The sequence below is a fragment of the Coregonus lavaretus genome (assembly GCF_964263955.1).
Source record: "Coregonus lavaretus genome assembly, chromosome: 29".
NCBI classification, from domain to species: Eukaryota; Metazoa; Chordata; class Actinopteri; order Salmoniformes; family Salmonidae; genus Coregonus; species Coregonus lavaretus.
Genome location: NC_140016.1, coordinates 11,452,447 through 11,475,674, shown reverse-complemented (window position 1 = coordinate 11,475,674; position 23,228 = coordinate 11,452,447). Strand labels below are relative to the sequence as shown.

Genomic DNA, 23,228 nt, shown 5'->3' with positions numbered 1-23,228 from the left:
CAAGTCTGTGGATGAAGTGTGAAATGTGAACTGGGCCTGTCACGTCTTATTGGAGAAGCAGCAGCTGGTAGCTCTCCCACCCACAGAGGTCTCTATTAAGCAGGTTAATGGAAACCAAGGCTTCCACAATGAATGTCATGGTGTCGCCATCACAAATCTCCCCTCTCAACCTATGGCCCTTTTAAACGTAGAGAAACTCAGTGTGTGTACAGTGTGGGTTTGTCGAGGATTGAGTTAGACTAAACCATAACGATTGGTGGCAGGTGTAAGAAGCCTGATGGATTGGTGGCTGGTGTAAGAAGCCTGATGGATTGGTGGCTGGTGTAAGAAGCGTATCCTATTGTCACGCTAGGACAACAGCTCCCCAATGCTAATATATGCATAACAAGACAGCTGAGAAGACCACCCTTAGTTCTAGAATGTTCTAACTGAGACAAAGTACTCTACTATGCCTCTCTTCAAAACCGATCACTTACTAAAAGTCACATGCAGTACATTCACGAGCTATATAAGACCGGTAGTCTGACGGTAGATTGTAAATGCCAAGTGGATATATTGTATGCCTTCTAAATGGCACCTCATTCCCTTTACGGTGCACTACTATGGACCAAGGCCTATAGGGCTCTGGTCAAAAGTAGTGCACTATATACAGAATAGGGTGCCATTTGGGATCATTGTACCTTGGCCGAGCCCACAGGGTGAATCCTGTCAGCGGATAGGCTCTGGGGTAAAGAGGAGGGTTCTAGGTAGTGGTGGGCGGGGTTGTTGGCGGCGGGGGACTTCTTGACCACTACGTCTACGTAGGACACGGGGAAGATGCCCTGCTTGTTGCTCTCTGGGATTTTCCCCTCATACCAGTTCTGGTCCACCTGGCTCAGCAGAATCACCCTCTCACCCTGTCAGACAGACACACACAGATATAAGTCTGTTTAATTGTAGACACTGAGGGGATGAGAATTATATACAGTCAGACTATTTGAGAGTCAAAGTTATGCAGTGACAGCGGAGAGACTTGCCTTTCTCAGTGAGAGCTCCACGTTGGTGTCAGCGTTGAAGTTGTAGCGAGCCACTGCTTCACCAATCTCTCTGACCTGGGCTGGCGGGGGAGGTCTGGCTGGCTGCTGCTTCTTACAGACAGGGATTTTCTAAAGAATAAAGAGAGAGAGAGAGAGAGAGATAGGCTGTGGGTTCAGGATATGGGACAAATATGAACTCAAAGTTATTCAATAGTGTGCATTGAAAACCCACATTGAGACAGCCAGAAGAAGAGAGAGAACAGGAGGAGAGGAGAGAGGAAGAGAGGAGAGGAGAGAGGAAGAGAGGAGAGATGAGCGAGGACAAGAGGAGAGGAGAGTAGAGAGCAGACACTAACCTCCACATAGGAGATGGGGAAGATCCCCACCAGTCCACGGTGCTCTCCTTCATACCAGTTGTTGTCGATCTGCCTGACGATGTACACCGTCTCCCCCTTCCTGAACGACAGCTCCCTGCACAACACATGGACCATTAGTGTCATGGCTGAGGGATATGCCATTGTTGTATTCATCTGAAATACTAGCAAATGTTGTGTTTGATCTGTACTTACTTCACTGTCTGTGCCTTGAAGTCATATATGGCTCTGGCTGGCTGTTTCCGTTGAGGGCATGGAAAGAAACAATAAATCATTGCATCCCTCTATCAGTGTTGAATATAATCAGAGGCCAAATATAATTGTTTACCTCTCTGACTTCAGGGGTTGGCATCCTGCTCTGGGGGGGGTGGCGGCCCCCATCAGCGTAGGAGTGGCCCCTGGAGGGTTCCTGGTCTGTGAGAGAGGGAGAGAAGGCCACAGTGAGGAACAGAGAGGAACAGACGCTACAGACACTTAACATGCAAGGGAGGAGTCGATGGCAAGGGTATGAGAGTATCAAAAAGAGGTCTCTTAGCTAAATAATGAGATTAATCAAAATAAAACGACAGAAAAAATATAAACACTTATCTAACCTACTGTATGGTATGGGTAACAGACTGTCAACTCGACCACCCTCCACTTCAGAAAGGTATAGAGCCCTGTCCTCTACTGTATTCCCTCCAGCTCTCTTTAAGGCCAGTAGACCATGAGTAGGGTATAGGGTGCCATACAAATGTATCCAGTTATGTTGACGTACATTATTTTCCGTAGCGAGCCTGTCTCTCTCAATGACTCCAAAGCTCCATCTAAACAATAACATTTATATCCAGCAGAAACAAACACCCTGGATGGACATTTACATTTTAGTCATTTAGCATACGCTCTTATCCAGAGCGACTTACACGGAGTGTACAAAACATTAGGAACACATGCTCTTTCCATGACATAGACTGACCAGGTGAATCCAGGTGAAAGCTATGGTTGTGTATGTGTGCCATTCAGAGGGTGAATGGGCAAGACAAAATATTTAAGTGCCTTTGAACGGGGTATGGTAGTAGGTGCCAGGCGCACCGGTTTGTGTCAAGAACTGCAACGCTGCTGGGTTTTTCACGCTCAACAGTCCCGTGTGTATCAAGAATGGTCCACCACCCAAAGGACATCCAGCTAACTTGACACAACTGTGAGAAGCATTGGAGTCAACATGGGTCAGCATCCCTGTGGAACGCTTTCGACCCCGTGTAGAGTCCATGCCCCGACGATTTGAGGCTGTTCTAAGGGCAAAAGGGGGGAGGTGCAACTCAACATTAGGAAGGTGTTCCTAATGTTTTGTACACTCCGTGTAAAGGACCAATTAGGGTTAAGTGCCTTGCTCAAGGGCACATCGACAGATTTCTCACCTATTCGGTTCAGGGATTCGAACCAGCAACCTTTCAGTTACTGGCCCAACTCTCTTAACCGCTAGGCCACCTGCCACCCACAAGTATTTATACTGCAGCTCAGCTCTGGGTGCTGATGTGGTCTTAGTGGGGACTGCTGCCAGAAAACCTCTCTCTGCTTGGGATCGTTTGTCAAGTAAAAGTGGGCCTGCATACTCTGCTCAATGGTCCTGCAAATGGAGTTTCAATAATCAGGCCAACAGCTATTAGATATTTCTCCCACCAGTAGGAACAGACACACTATGTGCTGTGCCAAAACCACAGACAGGATACAGACAAAAATAATCCTACTACGTGCTATAAAGCAGACACACAGATTGATATACCCCATCTCTCCTCTGAGAAAAAACAGATGCACATTTATAGGAGAGGAGTCTCTGTCTCTCCCCATACCAACATCCCACAGAACCCTTTTTAGACTGCCCACCTCAGCTGCTCTCCAGTCACATGTCCCCTGCTATTTCTATTAGCAGAAGTTTTTAGACGAGACACACGGATGCATCTCTATAGAGTAGTCCTGTGGTGTGCTTCATGTTGACTGAGCTGTGGACAAAGACTCAAGCACACGAATGCCTTATAAAGGTTTATTTTCACACACTGTATCGCCCGTACCGACTGGTACGGCATTCCAGATTCTAGGTGACGGGAAATGTTTCTCAGAAATAGGTCAACCAGAGACCAGACCATGTGTACAGCTCTCCTGGAGCGAAGAGGCTAACTTCCAATGATGACATAAAATAATGATGGCAGAATACATTTAAAAAAAGACAAATGTTGGGGAGAAAAAATAACCAACATCATATGAGAAAATATGAATAACCTGCAAGAATGAATGCAACATAGTTAGGGGGGGATGACTTGATGAATACAACAGAGTTAGGGGGGGATGACTTGATGAATACAACAGAGTTAGGGGGGGATGACTTGATGAATACAACAGAGTTAGGGGGGATGACTTGATGAATACAATAGAGTTAGGGGGGATGACTTGATGAATACAATAGAGTTAGGGGGGATGACTTGATGAATACAACAGAGTTAGGGGGGGATGACTTGATGAATACAACAGAGTTAGGGTGGGATGACTTGCTGGAGGGAATCATGCTTCTCAGACATTCCAGAAGATGGAACCACTGACAGGTCACTACTCAAGAACAATGCTCACAAGACGGGTGGAGAATGGTAGTGGTGCAGGGGACAGGAGTGGAAATGGAATGAACTCAAACTACAGCACTCTACAACGACCCGTAGGGTGAGAAAGAGGTGGGTCTGGGGAGATGGGAGGTGGGAGGTGTGTTTATGAGAACCATCCACCTTGGTAGCAGTCTTCTTCACAGACATGGCTGTTGTTGTTGGGGTCTGTGAGGTGATAGGAGGCACTGTGTGAGAGGCGGCTATACTCAGGCTGGTAGCAGGCTGGGCTGGGCATGCCATCAGGCTGAGAGGAGTAAGGCTGCTCCTGCTCCAGACTCTGGGGCCCAGGGATGGGGCTGCGTCTGCACAGGGCCCTGAGGGAGGAGCTCCTCTCTGGGATGTCTGGCAGCAGCTCGTCCAGGAGCCTGTGGAGGATACTGTTGTCAGGCAGGCTGCCCCTCCTCCTCTCGGCCCGGATGTGTTCATAGATGTCCCACAGGGCCTCGTCCAGCGCCTCGTACATGGAGCTCTTATAGCGGGGAGGGGGCCTGCTGCGGGTGGAGCCGGCCTGCCTGTGGCTGTGCGGAGGGGAGCCCCTCTTCCTCCTGAACGGTACCGGACTCACCAGGAAGGCCAGCTTGGACTGAGCTGATTCTGGGTCCTCGGCTGTTAGCTGCTTGGCCCTCTCGTGTTTGAGCATGGTGGTGAAGCGTGTGTAGGAGGCAGGGCATCGGCCCTTACAGTTGCTGACCAGGTGCTTCTGCTGGTTATGGTTAAGGTTATGATGACGGTGGTGGTGATGGTGATGGTGGCCTGAGCCGTAAGGGCTCTCAGAAGACGTCCGAGAGCAGCGGTCGTAGTCACTCTCGCTACAGAAGGAAGATCCCTCTATCTGGATGAAGTCACTGAGGTTGGACCTGATAGCGTCGTGGTCACTGTCTGAGTACACTTCCTGCTGGGAGGCTGGTCTCTGGGGGTAGACGTGGTGGTGGTCTCCAGTGATCTGGATGTGGATGGGCACACAGTTGTGGGTGTTGTGAGTAGTGTGGGCGTTGATCCTGGGGTAGTGTGGCTGGCCCTCAGGGGGGTTCCTGGCAGGGGGGTCTTTGTCGGGCAGGGACTCGATGGAGAAGCGTCGCTGGGGGCTGCTGCCCCTCCCCGACGGGCCCCCTGGGGTAGCCTCACCCTCACCCCCACCCCCTAGGTTGGGCATGGACTTGGACTTCTGGATGAGACTCTCGAACTCAGAGATCCTGTCGTGCACCATGTCCTGGGGCACTTCTTCGCTGTAGCCCCTCCAGCCGGTCAGCCGGTCCTTGTGCAGCTCGCTCTCGTACTCCAGGATCCGGGCTTTCACAGAGCAGATGACCTGGGAGCTCTGGGAGCCTATCAGATCCTGCCTGTTGATGTGGTGCATCTTCTTGTACAGCTTGAGGAAGCCTGGTGCATCATGGGCCGAGTGGTGCTGGGTCCGCTCTTTCTGGGGGCTGTCACAGACGCTGTGATCCTTGCCCTCCTTCTGCTCACGTGACAGGAAGTCTACACTCTCTGAGCGAACCTGTGGACCTACAGAACCTCCTGGACATCCTCTATCTTCCGTCAGGAGGTTGTCACAGCTCCAGGACTTGAGTTTGGGAGAGGCTGGCTTTTCCTCGGCAGAGCTCCAGGCCTCAACGTTCTGGATTTGGTCATGAGCCTGCCAGCCGTTCTTCAGACACACACCAGAGCCCTCAGGAGGCTCAACACAGTCAACAGCCTCATCATTAAGACAAGGAAACACTGAGTCATGTGAGGTATTGTGGTTGGAACCTGGACAACTGAAATGGGCTGAGTATGTGTTGCTAATATCCCCACCTTAAGGTATATCCACCAAGAGCAGCATGGTAAGAGAGAGACATGAGAAGACATTAACAGGTTCATGTGGAAACCAGCCAGTAAGAGCTGAGGACAGAGGGGGTTAGAGAGACACTCAGAGAAACACAATAAAAAAAGGCTGATAAGAATCTAATGTCGATACATAGCAGGGTGACAGACAGTTGTTAGCCACAGAGAGGAAATAGTACACAGAGGAAATAAAGTACTTTGTTCTATAGCACTCATAGATTAACGCACAAAGCATGCACTACACTTTAAACTTCTCATTCAAGCCGAACATTACACTGCTTTTTGAATTGAAAGAAATAAAACAGTCTAAGTGACTGTTGATACTGTCTGTGTCAGTATCTGTCTTCTCCCAGTTCTACCAAACCAGTGTGGTTCAGAAGTGGTGTGTTGCTGGGACCTACCTTTGGCTCTGGAGGGGGAGGCAGGGGAGGAGCTTGCCACAGGCTTGCGGAGACCGCTGCTGTAACTGCTGCTACGTGGGGGTTCAGAGGGCCGTCCTGAGGAGTTGAGGCCGCTGCTGTAACTGCTGCTACGGGGGGGTTCTACAGGCCAGGAGACTGGGTTCTGGCTGGTGGTACTATTGGGCCCTGGCAGGCTGCTGGATGTACTGTGGCTGGTGGTCAGGATGATGGCTGGTCTTGGCTGCTGGGCCGCTAGCTCGGACTTCCTCCTCTTCCTGTAGTCACTGGTTGAGCTGTGGACACAGATAGATAGGTTAGGTCCTGAGTCTGTCACACATTCATTCAAGCTAACTGGTATTGGAATCAAAATAGACCAACAGTAAAGTGCTTACATTATTTTTTTCATACATCATCAACTTCGGTTTACTGTTATTTTGCCCAACAACAACATGCCCCCTAATGGGTCTTTAAAATGACCAGTAGTCCACACACAAACCAATCCTCCCCATGGGATGAAACATAATTCTCCACTATGAGGCTGTGAATGTGAGCCTCATCAACAACTCTTCTTCAGATAACAGTTGTCTGCTGACTGTATGCATACAGTTACAGTTAATATGTATTACAGTACACCCACAGAGAGCTGTGGAGTCATGACAAGTATAGATTGGCCTTGGCTGGTCACAGTGGAAGAGGTGGCGGGGGGCTGAGATTCATGTCTGAGTTGACAGCACTCAAGGGCATGGCTATTCCAGCTGTCCCACTCAGAGCACACCGCTCCATATATACAGTACACTGAGTACGGTGCTGCCTGACAAACTCCACGTAAAGCAAAGAATCTGGTTCATTTGGTTTAAAATGTGTCATCGTAATTTGCTATAGACTCTCGAGAATCAATGGTTGTTTAATAGAGAGGGAGGGATCTGACTTACCTTGACGGCCTGTCCGTGTTTCTGTCTGCAGAGGCGTGTTGGTGGGAACTCTGAAAGTGAGCAGAGAGCAGCTCGAGTGAACAGACAGACTGAAAACAAACAGAGCTCCTTCAGAAACCTACTATACCCAGCAGCCTCTGTCTGAGAACACAAGGCTTGCAGGGGAGAAGTGACCAGCTACGCTGGATGACAACAATCCACCTCTCAAATGCAACTTTGGAAACATCCATGAAATACTGAATTAAACACCCTCCAACTTCAACCTTTACAATTTTTCTTTGGTTTCTGTCACTGTGAAAAGGGTATCTTTCCCTGTCAAAAACCTAGAGCGATGATTCACTTACGAGAGTTTCAATATCGAACAAGGCAGGGAACTCCTTATATGCCTGGCTGGAGAAGATCACCATTCTCCCTGCTACTGAGGCAGAAGCCTCGTAATAGTTCATTAGCCGTCTCTTTCTCTCTCTGCCCAACAGAGCCCCGCTCATTTTTTAAAGTAGACCTGATGCCGGGTGCCAGGAATGGAGCATCGCTGTGACAGATTGGTGACCGGTAAACATAAATACTGTTCTAAGTGACAGCAACCTCACAGGCAAACACGTCACTGGACGGGCCAGGAATCCCCATGATGATCTGTCTCAGGTCCAGGAAGCGCTATGGTTGATTATACAGCCTCCTAGCTACCTACCTCCTGACATAACTTCTGTGCCTTCCTCCAATATATTCAACATATAATTCATTTAATGACCATGTAAATTGGTATTATTTGAGATGAGTGTGTAACTTATATATTCGTATAATACAATAGCTACTTTGTAAGGTATGAGATACATAGAAATCTTGGTCTATATACAGAAAACAGACAACGCTGTATACTCAGGAGTGATATTCACCACACTGCCTGTGTAGTACGATATTGCATATGGCAAATCAACAATGTACCTATGTAGTACTTTCCCCCTAACTGACATTTCAAATAAACAAATCCTACCTTACAGTCTTTAAATCCTTATTTGTGATGTTATCTCAAAGAAGTTACCGTAACATTCACTGGCAGACAAAAGAGTAAAATAAGCTATTTTACCTCGTCAGAAAAAATGTGGGTGAAACTGGAAATATGTTGATCAAAAATATAAACACAACATGCAACAATTTCAATTATACTGAGTTACAGTTCATATAAGGTTATCAGTCAATTAAAATAAATTCATTAGGCCTTATTCTATGGATTTCACATCACTGGACAGGGGCGCAGCCATAGGCACACCCACTGGGGAGCCAGGCCCAGCCAATCAGAATTAGTTTTTCCACACAAAAGGGCTTTATTACAGACATAAATACTCCTCAGTTTCATAATCTCTCCGGCAGGCTGGTCTCAGACGAACCCGCAGCTGAAGAAGCCGGATGTGGAGGTCCTGGGCTGGCGTGGTTACACATGGTCTGCGATTGTGAGGCTGGTTGGACGTACTGCCAAGTTTTATAAAATGACGTTGGAGGCGGCTTATGGTAGAGAAATTAACGTTACATTTTCTGGCAACAGCTCTGGTGGACATCCCTGCAGTCAGCATGCCAACTGCACACTCCCTCAAAACTTGATAATCTGTGGCATTGTGCTGTGTGACAAAACTGCACATTTTAGAGTGGCCTTTTATTGTCCCCAGCACAAGGTGCACCTGTGTAATGATCATGCTGTTTAATTAGCTTCTTGATATGCCACACCTGTCAGGTGGATGGATTATCTTGGCAAAGGAGAAATGCTCACTAACAGGGATGTAAACAAATTTGTGCACATAATTTGAGAGAAATTAGCTTTTTGTGGGTATGGAAAATGTCCGTGATCTTTTATTTCAGCTCATGAAATATGGGACCAAAACTTTACATGTTGCGTTTATATTTTTGTTCAGTATGTAACATGATATTGTAGGAAACATGTCCACATAAAGGTCTCTGTCAGAGCCTTTTGAACCAAAGCAGAGGTCCTAAATGCTGAGCTATAACTAATACTGTCTCTAGCTAAGACATATAGACTATAAACATTATCAAACGATATAATGTAATATTCTCAAAAGCAAACATGGCAGTTGACATTCTGTTGACAATGGCTGTTGCCTTAACAACTGACTTGCCTGTTAAGCTACTGCTATGAATCAATGACATGACTATGAAATGCTATGAAAATGAAAAACAAAACAAACAATGGGTGACTGTGTTCTTTGGAGTAAAATAGACTTTCAGCCCTTCCTGAGGGTAGTTTCAGCCCTTCCTGAGAGTACTTCCAGCGCCAGTTGGGGCACTGCTGCTGCTGTACTGCTACTACTGTACTTCTACTGCTGTACTTCTACTACTGTACTTCTACTACTGTACCTCTACTACTGTACTGCTTCTACTGCTGTACTACTACTGCTGTACTGCTACTACTGTACTTCTACTACTGTACTCCTACTGCTGTACCTCTACTATTGTACTGCTGCTACTGTACTGCTGCTGCTGTACTGCTTCTACTGCTACTACTGTACTTCTACTACTGTACTGCTACTACTGTACTGCTACTACTGTACTGCTACTACTGTACTTCTACTACTGTACTTCTACTGCTGTACTGCTACTACTGTACTGCTACTACTGTACTTCTGCTACTGTACTTCTACTACTGTACCTCTACTACTGTACTGCTACTACTGTACTGCTACTACTGTATTGCTACTACTGTACTTCTACTGCTGTACTTCTACTGCTGTACTTCTACTGCTGTACTTCTACTACTGTACCTCTACTACTGTACTTCTACTACTGTACTCATTCTACTGTACTTATACTACTGTACCCCTGCTACTGTACATCTACTACTGTACCCCTGCTACTGTACATCTACTACTGTACTGCTACTACTGTACTGCTACTGCTGTACTGCTACTGCTGTACTTCTACTGTACTTCTGCTACTGCTGTACTTCTACTACTGTACTGCTACTACTGTACTGCTACTATTGTACTGCTGCTGTACCTCTACTACTGTACTGCTACTACTGTACTGATACTGCTGTACTGCTACTGCTGTACCTCTAGTACTACCTCTACTACTGCTGCTGTACCACTACTACTACTGCTGTACCTCTACTACTACTGCTGTACCTCTAGTACTGATACTGCTGTACCTCTACTACTGCTGCTGTACCTCTACTACTACTGCTGTACCTCTACTACTACTGCTGTACCTCTACTACTGCTGCTGTACCTCTACTACTGCTGCTGTACCTCTAGTACTACTACTACTACTAGTACTACTACTGCTGTACCTCTACTACTACTGCTGTACCTCTACTACTACTGCTGTACCTCTACTACTACTGCTGTACCTCTACTACTACTGATGTACCTCTACTACTACTGCTGTACCTCTAGTACTACTGCTGTACCTCTACTACTACTGCTGTACCTCTAGTACTACTGCTGTACCTCTACTACTACTGCTGTACCTCTACTACTACTGCTGTACCTCTACTACTACTGCTGTACCTCTAGTACTACTGATGTACCTCTACTACTACTGATGTACCTCTAGTACTACTGATGTACCTCTACTACTACTGATGTACCTCTACTACTACTGCTGTACCTCTACTACTACTGCTGTACCTCTAGTACTACTGCTGTACCTCTACTACTACTGCTGTACCTCTAGTACTGCTGCTGTACCTCTACTACTGCTGCTGTACCTCTACTACTACTGCTGTACCTCTACTACTGCTGCTGTACCTCTACTACTGCTGCTGTACCTCTACTACTACTGCTGTACCTCTACTACTGCTGCTGTACCTCTACTACTGCTGCTGTACCTCTAGTACTACCTCTACTACTGCTGCTGTACCTCTACTACTACTGCTGTACCTCTACTACTACTGCTGTACCTCTACTACTGCTGCTGTACCTCTACTACTACTGCTGTACCTCTACTACTGCTGCTGTACCTCTACTACTGCTGCTGTACCTCTAGTACTACTACTACTACTACTGCTGTACCTCTACTACTACTGCTGTACCTCTAGTACTACCTCTACTACTGCTGCTGTACCTCTACTACTGCTGCTGTACCTCTACTACTGCTGCTGTACCTCTACTACTACTGCTGTACCTCTAGTACTACTACTACTACTACTGCTGTACCTCTACTACTGCTGCTGTACCTCTACTACTGCTGCTGTACCTCTACTACTACTGCTGTACCTCTAGTACTACTACTACTACTACTGCTGTACCTCTACTACTGCTGCTGTACCTCTACTACTGCTGCTGTACCTCTACTACTGCTGCTGTACCTCTACTACTGCTGCTGTACCTCTAGTACTACTGCTGCTGTACTTCTAGTACTACTGCTGCTGTACCTCTAGTACTACTGCTGCTGTACCTCTAGTACTACTGCTGTACCTCTACTACTGCTGCTGTACCTCTACTACTACTGCTGTACCTCTAGTACTACTACTACTACTACTGCTGTACCTCTACTACTGCTGCTGTACCTCTACTACTGCTGCTGTACCTCTACTACTGCTGCTGTACCTCTACTACTACTGCTGTACCTCTACTACTGCTGCTGTACCTCTACTACTGCTGCTGTACCTCTAGTACTACTACTACTACTACTGCTGTACCTCTACTACTACTGCTGCTGTACCTCTACTACTACTGCTGCTGTACCTCTACTACTGCTGCTGTACCTCTACTACTGCTGCTGTACCTCTAGTACTACTGCTGCTGTACCTCTAGTACTACTGCTGCTGTACCTCTAGTACTACTGCTGCTGTACCTCTTGTACTACTGCTGCTGTACCTCTACTACTGCTGCTGTACCTCTACTACTGCTGCTGTACCTCTAGTACTACTGCTGTACCTCTACTACTACTGCTGCTGTACCTCTTGTACTACTGCTGCTGTACCTCTACTACTGCTGCTGTACCTCTTGTACTACTACTGCTGTACCTCTACTACTACTGCTGTACCTCTACTACTACTGCTGTACCTCTACTACTACTGCTGTACTTCTAGTACTACTGCTACTGCTAATGTACTGCTGCTGCTGTAACTCTCCACAGAAACAGTAGGGGCTGAATAACAGGCATGCAGTGGCATGGTGTTTACCTCAACTATATAATCCAGACGTTTTTTAGGAGGCTGAATCCAGAGGCAGAGAATGAGGAGATGAGGAGGAGGAAGAGGAGGCAGAGGCATAATGAGAAGGAACATGTGGAGAGAGTTACATGGTTATAGATCAGAGGATCTGATCACTCACACACTAAGCCCTGCACCTACACAACTCTTGTGTGTACAAAGAAATAAACACTTGTGAATGCTTGTCCAAATGTGAACAAACACACACACACACACACACACACCAAACACAGCAAAAGGAAGAAAAGGAAGGATGAATAAGATCTATCAAAAGCTACTGTCAAACATGCATAAGCAATCAAATGAACATTGAAAATGCAATCTCTGTGGTGAAAGCTGTCAGAGTGCTCAAGTGGTTGCTATGAGGCAGGTCCAAAGAGTATATGACAAGCAGTTTTACACACCATAGATCATGTGATTCACTCTTGTGCTAAATGACAACATCATTGCAAACATGCGTTCCACATCAGTGAACAGTGCAGCCTCTACCCTACTGCAGTGAGGTCCAGTCAAGCATGTAAAACAACGACAAGCCTAATCACACCACAGGTCGGTGGCACAACACGTTGCTAAAATGTTGGATGAACTGAGCAGAAATATAACATTTTCAATCCCCATCTGAGGACCGACATCATCATCATTGTCAATTATATATATATTTTTTGCCCATTTCAGCCAGTCATTTCAGCCAGCCATTTCAGCCAGTCATTTCAGCCAGTTATTTCTGGCCTCTCTTCAGACAGAGGTCAAGCATTTTCCTCATCAGTGGAACAAACACAACCACTGTGGTTACGTCCCAAATGACACCCTATTCCCTGTATAGTGCACTACTTTTGACCAGAGCCCTATGGACCCTGGTCAAAGGTAATGCACTATAAAGGGAATAGGGTGTCATTTGGGACGCCTGTGACATGCTATTATGCTAATAGTGCACAACACGTTCATCCCACTGGGGCACACGTCTAGCACAGGGCCACACATTCCCCACCATGGGGCTGCAGTGCTAGCAGCCGCAGCCAGGGGGCGATACACTAGCACCTAATGGCGCCGGCTAACGGAGAGAACCACAGAGGCCCTCACTTACCGGACGTCCAAACTCCAGCTCAGCAAAGAACTTATACCAAGGCTCATCCTCTAAATCTACCTCAGCAGGGTTTGAGTTACTAGTATTCTGGATTGACAGGTTGGAGAGGAGAGGAGAGGAGAGGAGAGGAGAGGAGAGGAGAGGAGAGGAGAGGAGAGGAGAGGAGAGGAGAGGAGAGGAGAGGAGAGGAGGGAGGGAGGGATGAAGGAAGGAAGGAGGAGAATCAACACAGACAGAGTAAGGGTGAGAATGATCCATGATAAACAGCAGAGTAAAATGGATGCAAATGAACAACAACATTGGGAAAACAATTGCAAAAAGGTACTAAGTAATATATAATTAGAAACAAAAAACTATGTTTTAAGTGAGAAGTAGTCATTGATCTCAAGCCGAAAAAGAAAGGAAATTCATATGAGCACCACAATGCGTACTTCACCCATGCTCTACCAACGTTTTCCAGCACACAGCATTGACCTACTACAGTAGCTATGTTGGTCTATTGTACTTCAAACAATGTGTAGGCAGGTTGCTTAAGATTCAAACCATCGTAACCAGCCTAATTCATACATTCACAAGGTAACCTCACGAACACACCAGCAGAGGACAGTAAGTCACCACAACATTACATTTACATTTACAACATGAACATTTACATTTACAACATGAACCTTGATCTATCCACAGAGCAGTAGGGTACACTGTCACTGAGAAACAGAGCCTGAATGCACTGCAGCAACACTCATTGGGAATCATCTCAGCCTTCAGAGACAAATACACTTCTTGAAAGCAATAACACAGACCCTCAGTCTGAACTGCAATGGTAGTTGTCCGCAGTCTCAAGCAAGCTTTGAGGTAATATAGCTTAGGAGAGACTGGGGTTAGTTGAGGTTAGGGTAGGTTGAGGTAAAGGGCTGGTTGAGGTCAAGGTTTAGTTGAGGTAAAGGGTAAGTTGAGCCACCCTTGTTTCTAGGAATACAAAATTAATAATTTGACCAAATATTTAGGAAGAGATCATCATTTCATGGAGTCTGTGAAGGAAGAAACCACATGGAAAAAGTGGTAAGCAAGTTAGGTCCAAAAAACAGATTTTTATCAAGTCAAATTAATTTATTGTGTTAAGAGGTTTCATGATGCTTGTATCTAAACCAACGTAGGCAGTTTTAAGATTGTTCATTACATCAGTTGGGGTCTCTATAAGCTTCAATATGAGGTCCTAAACCTAGCATGAAAGTGCATCCTTGTAGCTTTGTGGGCTAATATAGTCAAAATGTTTGCCTTGGGGTAAGGGAGACCCATGGGGCGGCGCACAATTGGCCCAGCGTCGTCCAGGGTAGGGGAGGGAATGGCCGGCAGGGGATGTAGCTCAGTTGGTAGAGCATGGCGTTCGCAACGCCAGGGTTGTGGGTTCGATAAAAATAATGTATGTGCTAACTGTAAGTCGCTCTGGATAAGAGCGTCTGCTAAATGACTAAAATGTAAATTGAGCCAATGGTTGAGCCGATGGCAAATTTAGCAAATTGAAGCGTTTTCTTCCCAGGCGTAATGCAAGGCATTATCGCTGGGCTATATTTCATTTTTTATTTCACCTTTATTTATACAGGCAAGTCAATTAAGAACAAATTCTTATTTACAATGACGACCTGGATATGAGGTAACAACAGGGTCTAGCCTATGTTAAAAGTGTTTAGAAAAGTACAAAGTGTTTGTTCAGTGTTAAGCCTTTGTTAAAAGATACTTAAAATGATTAAAAGACAAAAAAGCGATTGTGAATGTGTTGAGTTGTGTTTGGGAAATAAAGACAGACATGGTTTAAAATAGGTAGTGGTAATATTTCATTCAGTACAGAAATTTGTAGGCAGCTTAAGTTACCCTGTCCGCGGCTCAACTTACCCCATACCCGGGTAAGTTGTGCTAAGAGACCACTTTTTTGGGACAAGCTATGTTTTAAAAACTGTAATGTTTACATTAATTCTGAATTATTTCCAGGGATACACAACATCCTGAAATATATGTAGATATCTTTGTTAGAAATAATACTATATTTCCCTTGACGGAGTGATGCTGAATGTAACAAATGGCCCAACTTACCCCACTGTCCCCTACTGGAAAGAGGAAAACAGTAAATACCTTTGGTAGTCTAATTGCACTGCCACTGAAATGAATTGCTGCCACAAAATAAACTATGGGCCTGTTCCACGTAAGTGCCTCAGAACAATGGTGCATTTCAAACAGCTCAGCTAATGAGATGAACCCTGCAGGGCACATGGTCTGCTGCTGAAATAGTCCACTGCTAATTACCTGCTAGGAGGAGTGATATCAACAAAGGTCATTTAGGAGAGTTCAAATGTCGTCCCAGCAAAACAGGAACATTCCCTGAACATAACTAAGATTCCCATTAAGTTCTAGTTTGGGATTTATCTAACATTAGGATGACAACATCCCAAAAACATTCAAATAATGTTTTTTATAACACTTAAAAAAAAAAAAGAATTATACAGTGCCTTTGGGAAATATTCAGATGCCTTGACGTTTTCCACATTTTGTTACGTTACAGCCTTATTCTAAGATGGATTAAATTGTTTTTACACACAATACCCCATAATGACAAAGCAAAAACTGGTTTTTAGAAATGTTTGCTAATTTATTACAAATAAAAAACTGAAATAATACATTTACATAAGTATTCAGACCCTTTACTCAGTACTTTGTTGAAGCACCTTTGGCAGCGATTACAGCATCGAGTCTTCTTGGGTATGACGCTACAAGCTTGGCACACCTGTATTTGGGGAGTTTCTCCCATTCTTCTCTGCAGATCCTCTCAAGCTCTGTCAGGTTGGATGGGGAGCGTTGCTGCACAGCTATTTTCAGGTCTCTCCAGAGATGTTCGATCGGGTTCAGGTCCGGGCTCTGGCTGGGCCACTCAAGGACATTCAGAGACTTGTCCCGAAGCCACTCCTGCGTTGTCTTGGCTGTGTGCTTAGGGTCGTTGTCCTGTTGGAAGGTGAACCTTCGCCCCAGTCTGAGATCCAGAGCGCTCTAGAGCAGGTTTTCATCAAGGATCTCTCTGTACTTTGCTCCGTTCATCTTTGCCTCGATCCTGACTAGTCTCCTCGTCCCTGCCACTGAAAAACATCCCCACAGCATGATCCTGCCACCACCATGCTTCACCGTAGGGATGGTGCCAGGTTTCCTCCAGACGTGAAGCTTGGCATTCAGGCCAAAGAGTTCAATCTTGGTTTCATCAGACCAGAGAATCCTGTTTATCATGGTCTGAGAGTCTTTAGGTGCCTTTTGGCAAACTCAAAGCGGGCTGTCATGTGCCTTTTACTGAGGAGTGGCTTCCGTCTGGCCACTCTACCATAAAGGCCTGATTGGTGGAGTGCTGCAGAGAAGGTTGTCCTTCTGGAAGGTTCTCCCATATCCACAGAGGAACTCTAGAGCTCTGTCAGAGTGACCATCGGGTTCTTGGTCACCTCCCTGAACAAGGCCCTTCTCCCCCGATTGCTCAGTTTGGCATGGCGACCAGCTCTAGGAAGAGTCTTGGTGGTTCCAAACTTCTTCCATTTAAGAATGATGGAGGCCACTGTGTTCTTGGGGACCTTCCATGCTGCAGAAATGTGCAAAAAGTGCCTTTAAAAAAAATGTATGTAGTTCTGTCCTTGAACTGTTCTTGTCTATTAATGTTCTGTATTATGTCATGTTTCATGTTTTGTGTGGACCCCAGGAAGAGTAGCTGCAGCTTTTGCTACAGCTAATGGGGATCCTAATAAAATACCAAATACCAAATGATCAATGGAAACAGGATGCACCTGAGCTCAATTTTGTGTCTCACAGCACAGGGTCTGAATACTTATGTAAATAAGGTATTTCTGTTCTTTATTTTTAATACATTTGCAAAAAAAATTTAAAAACCTGTTTTCGCTTTGTCATTATGAGTTATTGTGTGTAGATTGCTAAAAAAAAAAAATATTTAATCAATTTTAGAATAAGGCTATAATGTAACAAAATGTGGAAAAAGTCAAGGGGTCTAAATACTTTCCGAAGGTACTGTATGTTTCAAATTAAATATCCTTGGAATGTTCTCCTAGCATTCACTAAAATGTTGTACACAACATCTGTAACAACCACCACAGAACACTGCCCAAACTTTTCCAGGTAAAGAACAGACTAAATTTGTTCTGGGAACACCAGCCAAATGTTTTATACAAACATTATATATTTATCAGCACAACTAGACAGTTTTTGTGTTATGTTCTGGGAACTTTCACAGAACTAATTTTGGTTTGCTGGGATGAGTTTAGTGGCGACTGACTGGCCTTACCTGTCTCTCCTGCTCCAAAATAGAGGATTTCCCAGGTTCATAGTCGAAGATGCTCCGAGGTTCTGCACGGTATTTCCTGGTGTCCACCTTTCTGTCAGGGGGTCCATATTGGTTTCTTGTTAGAGGATACAGAGACATTTTATTAGGTACTGGCCCACTTGTTCCAAAAGTTACCATGCCAAATCATTTTAATTAGTTTTGGTGTTTATATATATATTTTTTTTATTTTACCCCCTTTTTCTCCCAATTTCAATTTCAATTACGACCTTGTCTCATCGCTGCAACTCCCCAACGGACTCGGGAGGGGCAAAGGTTGAGTCATGCGTCCGCCGAAACATGACCCGCCAAACCGCACTCCTTTACACCCGCCCGCTTAACTAGGAAGCCAGCCACACCAATGTGTCGGTCGAAACACTGCTCAACTGATGACCGAAGTTAGCCTGCAGGCGCCCGGCCCGCCACAAGGAGTCGCTAGAGCGCGATGAGCCAAGTAAAGTCCCCCCCAGCCAAACCCTCCCCTTACCCGGACGACGCTGGGCCAATTGTGCGCCGCCCTATGGGACTCCCGGTCACGGCCGGTTGTGACATAGCCTGGGATCAAACCCAGGTCTGTAGTGATGCCTCAAGCACTGCGATGCAGTGCCTTAGACCACTGCGCCACTCAGGAGGCCCTTGAAAGGAATTTTAATATAATTTTGTCTTACGTGTCTACCGTGCCTCTGTCTACTGTGCCTCTGTCCCTCTCGCGCTCCCTGTCTCGAACATGTGCTGATGAGGGTATGGGAGGGGGTGTGGGGGGCACGGGTGAGGGCGAGGTTAAGGAATTTGTGTTCCTGAAGACGTTGCACATGCCGTTGTCGGACACACTCTTGGTCATTGGCCGGTACGTGTGGGTCTGGGGCGGAGCATTGGTCTGCAATGACTTGGCTGGCCGATAGTCTGGGGCTGAGCGATGACGGCTATCTGTAATAACAACAGATGCATGCGACAGATGCAATCCAGAATGTAGGCATGAATTCAATGGTGAAATTTGTGACATATGTATCTCTATCATATTCCAGGCACTCAGCACACAATACTTATGATTCATGTGTGATTCATGTGATGAAATGTTTAATACATTTCTTACCGGTATTCACTACTGTGTGGGTGGTATTATATGGGTCCGCATGTTCATTTTCTGTGATAAACACCAAAGTAAGATGATTAGCAGTGTACTCCAACTCATCGTGTAAGCAATGACTGTTTTGTTTGTTTTCATACATTGATTCATTTCTTAAGCTGTTCTCTTTGTAAGACGATTCTACCTGTAGTCAAAGAAAATGGTAACACCATCTATGTGTAATGCGTTATGAATATATTACAGGAATTATCATATTTGTATAGGCTGCTATAAGGAGCCAATGACTGCTCATAACATATTTTCCAATGCAATATGGGTATTACAAAAGGCACCACCAATGCAGTGTGTGCAGGTGTTGCTGAGATAATTAAAAAAATATGAAGCATATGGTTGTATGTCATTGTTGTCAATGTGTGTGACCCAGTGAACTGTGTAATCCCTGTGGGGTCAACACTAGCTGGCTCACATTATGCAGGAACTGCACTGTCAGATTCCCAGTAATGACATTTCTCTAAACTGCAGACTGCTGAGCAAAGCTGCTCTATTGTCAAATCGTCAGCTGTTGTCAGCTCTCTCTCTATGTATGTAGTTCAATGGAGGTCAATGTCACAATAGCACTATAACAATCCCATTTAGAATCCCTTCTCCTCAGGGCCTGGCCAAGTGGAGAGATAGGTAAGGTGGAAATACATCCTGTAGTTATTATGGAAATGAGCTCTTACCTGGTTTGTGTACCACGTGAATCTGCTTGAACATGGACTTATACCAGTCCTTTGGTCTGTCCACGGTCTTTAAGAAAAACATACAACAAAATCATAAACCCCCACTGCACCATTTTACCAAAAATAACACCCACAAAACACAGTAGTGAGATGTGGACACAAAGAGACATCCACATTATTAGTGTACATATCAATGTATTAGATCAGGTTACCATTACACAATGAGATATAGGATGTGTCCGAAATGTCACCCTATTCCCTACATAGTACATTACTACTACAGGGTCCTGGTCAAAAGTATTGCACTATGAAGGGAATAGGATACCATTTGGGACGCAGCCATAGTAATTGTCTGCAGGCTTGCCAATGAAGCTGACCTCAGTTGGCATGCTTTTTCCCAGGGCTACATAAAACACACCAGGGACAGAAAATCAATTTCTCCTCCCACAATACAGTCCTGGGACGGCCTGGCACAGATGACCTGCATTGACTGGAGATTAGAAACACAGTCATGGTGTATAGGGCCCAGGCATTTACCTGCACTGTGCGTCCAAGGGAGCCTGGATTTAAACAAAACACTATAACATTTGACCTTTTGTGTTTTACACCAACATAAGCCTCTATTCATCTACGCAAAAATCTCTCTGGTGGTGGGAGAGAACCAAAGCTACACTGTTGCTCAGAAGATAGCTTTTTTCCTGAAATATCCTTAACCACAAGCTGGCAGAGAAGCCCTAATGGATTATCAATACAAAACAAGATATAGGCCTAATGCACTAAGCTCCATCTCTAGTCTAGTTTAACTGCATAATACACCCCACATCATGACAATACAAACAAATACAGTGTACAGGGTTCGTACAGACAGCGGCAAGTCAAGGACTTTCAAGTACTTTTTCAAGCACTAATATTTATTTTCAAGGGCCATCAATTTGTAATAGCTCCTATTATGCAATTGTTTTTAGTCGCCACCAGATGGCAGTATATCGGCACAACCTCATGAGAAAAAAATTACTTACTTACTATTCATCACTACCTCACAAGCTCTCCTCAATAATACGTGTTTCACTACTTATTTACTACGGGGGGCCAGTATAAAAAAATATGTATTCACTAACTGTAAGTCGCTCTGGATAAGAGCGTCTGCTAAATGACTAAAATGTAAATGTAAATGTACATACATGAGTGGTAAGTCAGGACTGATGATGTTGACTGATTTCCTTATATGAACTGTAACTCAGTTAAATCTTTGAAATTGTTGCACGTTGCGTTCATATTTTTGTTCAGTATGAATAATATTAAATTGTCTTTATATTTAAATTAACTTTATATTTCACAAAATGTTAAGTCCCACAGGCTGTCCCAACACATAACGACATGACAGTGAATTCTGACAGAGTAAAAGGCCCTTAGTTGACTCTAAAATGTTCTATACCCATTTAAAGAGAAACAAGTTATTGTGTTTGATAAGATTAAAGACTCTCTCAGGGGACCCTATTTACATTTTAGGGGACCCCACATGGGTCCTGGACCCCAAGTTTGGGAACCACTGTGCTACTAATCTCTCTCCCTGCTTGCTTCAATGGTTCCTCTCTCTGTGTATCTCTTTTGCCTCCTTCATTGCAGACTGTCTCACCAGTGTCTGTCTCACTGTAAAGAAAATGTATTTTGTTATGAGAACTTATAGTAGCCCATCATTTGATTATAGCTAGCTTAATTTCAGTCAACTGCTCCTGCTGAGGTCAGGCTCCGTTCAACATTAGCTTCTAACTTCATCCTTCTAGCCATTTAGTTATAGCTAGCTAACTGGCTAATAGCCAGAGCCCTTGAGCTACCTAGCTAGCTAGACATCTGACTGAAATATCAGCGACTATTTACCAGTTGTACACTCATTCCCCGAGAGGGGGGGGGTTTGTTTGGAGGATGTCTGTTGACACAGCAGGAGTCAAGGGATGTTAAAAGGATTCCCACTGTCGCGGCGTCTCTTTGCTACTTGCCACTGTAGGTCTGGGCTGAGGTAGTTAGTTTCACCTGTCGGCCTATGTTGTGGGCAGAGTTTCCCGTTGGACAGAGTGGTGAATGAATGCACTGCTAACAAGGCAAATCCGGGGGAGCACGCAAACATAACGAGCATACATGAATCATTCATGATTCCACTCGTTCGCAGAGGTAGTCGCGATTAGATCTCAGATCAAGAAGCCTTCGGAGCGTTGATCAACGATTACATTTTAGTCATTTAGCAGACGCTCTTATCCAGAGCGACTTACAGTTAGTGAGTGCATACATTTTCATACTGGCCCCCATGCCCCCCCGTGGGAATCGAACCCACAACCCTGGTGTTACAAGCGCCATGCTCTGCCAACTTAGAACTCAGATCAAGAAGCCTTCTGAGCGTTGATCAACGATTAGAACTCAGATCAAGAAGCCTTCTGAGCGTTGATCAACACTGGGAACGCAATAATAAGTGGGTAAACGATAATTAACAAAATAAAAAGGTGCGTAAACGGCAAAACCTGGTTGGGTCTGGCAAAACCCATTCATAAACATCAATATCCTGCCAGGCAGGCTTGAATCAGTCAGTTCTGTACCTGCCTGGCTGAGTGGCAGTGTGAGTGGAATGAGCGAGCTCGCCTCACAACCAGAGCGCAAAACATGTGAGGAAATAAAACTCGGTAGTCTGCCTGGAAATTAATTTGCAAGCCCAATACATTTTTCTAATATTTTTCATATTAACATATTTTATCATTTTCTGTTCTCTTCTCATTTTAATTCAAGCACTTTTCAAGTACCGACTTGAGAAAATGTCTGAATTTGAATTTCAGGGTGCCAAATTCAAGTACTATAAGCACCTCAAGTGCCTTGTGAATCCTGAGTATAGTAAAATCCAGGTTGAATGGTCAAACCTAGCAGTAGGGGTATGAAATAGAGACAAGCCCCATGCTCTAGTCTAGTAGCAGTATACTCTGTGTGTCCCAAATGGCACCCTATTCCCTATATATCCTATTCTCTATATAGGGTGCCATTTGGGACACAGGCTTTGTCAACTCACTGTTCTGATGGCGATAGGGATTCCAGACTCATCCACGGGGCCGATGCCTGCGTAGTGAGGGCCTTTCCCCCCCTCGCCACCCCCTGGGGCTCCTGGTACCTCCTGGTACCCCTCCTCTGCTGGGGTGGTGGGGGGCGGGCGGCTCATACGGGGGTAGACTGGGGAGCGGACCTCTGCCAGACAGGAGAGCCATGGGGAAGGAGAGAAACGATGAGGAGGAGGGAGGAGTGGGAAAGAAGAGACTCTACACTACTGCAGACCAGGTCATCTCACAGACAGACAGACAGACAGACAGGGAGTGAGGTTGGTAAACAGTAAACACTGGTGGGTAAAGACTGGGTAAACCAACCACTCTCTGGTAAAGAAAACCTCCTCCCCACACACACAGAGCAAAACACATCTCTTATCTCTTCTAGGACCTATAGTATATAGGAGTGATTAGAAACATGTTGAACTAGATCCTTCCCAGGAGACGATAATAGTGAAGAGAGATAGGAAAAAAACAGAGAGAGAGCCTGGTCTCAGCCACTCTAATCCCCTCCCTCAGATTAAGGCTTTAATCCGCGTCACTTGGCCACCGGGATTACA

The 23,228-nt window shown here is 45.3% G+C and overlaps 2 protein-coding genes across 2 annotated transcripts in view; both read right to left on the bottom strand.

The window, feature by feature from the left end:
* Positions 1 to 23,228, bottom strand: part of LOC311105019 (uncharacterized protein) — a 78,428-nt gene that overhangs the window by 10,402 nt on the left and 44,798 nt on the right. Inside the window, exons 9-20 of the mRNA XM_084147000.1 lie at positions 22,641 to 22,813; positions 19,592 to 19,658; positions 18,876 to 18,926; positions 18,451 to 18,709; positions 17,747 to 17,861; positions 7,178 to 7,227; positions 6,246 to 6,538; positions 1,719 to 1,804; positions 1,586 to 1,626; positions 1,373 to 1,487; positions 1,017 to 1,145; positions 681 to 896 (exon numbers count right to left, since the gene is read on the bottom strand). Coding sequence (XP_084003126.1) covers positions 681 to 896; positions 1,017 to 1,145; positions 1,373 to 1,487; positions 1,586 to 1,626; positions 1,719 to 1,804; positions 6,246 to 6,538; positions 7,178 to 7,227; positions 17,747 to 17,861; positions 18,451 to 18,709; positions 18,876 to 18,926; positions 19,592 to 19,658; positions 22,641 to 22,813 — 1,595 coding nt within the window. The remainder of the gene's footprint in view (positions 1 to 680; positions 897 to 1,016; positions 1,146 to 1,372; positions 1,488 to 1,585; positions 1,627 to 1,718; positions 1,805 to 6,245; positions 6,539 to 7,177; positions 7,228 to 17,746; positions 17,862 to 18,450; positions 18,710 to 18,875; positions 18,927 to 19,591; positions 19,659 to 22,640; positions 22,814 to 23,228) is intronic.
* Positions 4,124 to 6,060, bottom strand: LOC311104956 (sorbin and SH3 domain-containing protein 2-like; the record flags this gene model as incomplete). Its single annotated transcript, XM_084146946.1, has 3 exons — positions 4,124 to 5,668; positions 5,873 to 5,901; positions 6,042 to 6,060. 3 exons carry the CDS (start codon positions 6,058 to 6,060, stop codon positions 4,124 to 4,126), a joined length of 1,593 nt encoding a protein of 530 aa, XP_084003072.1.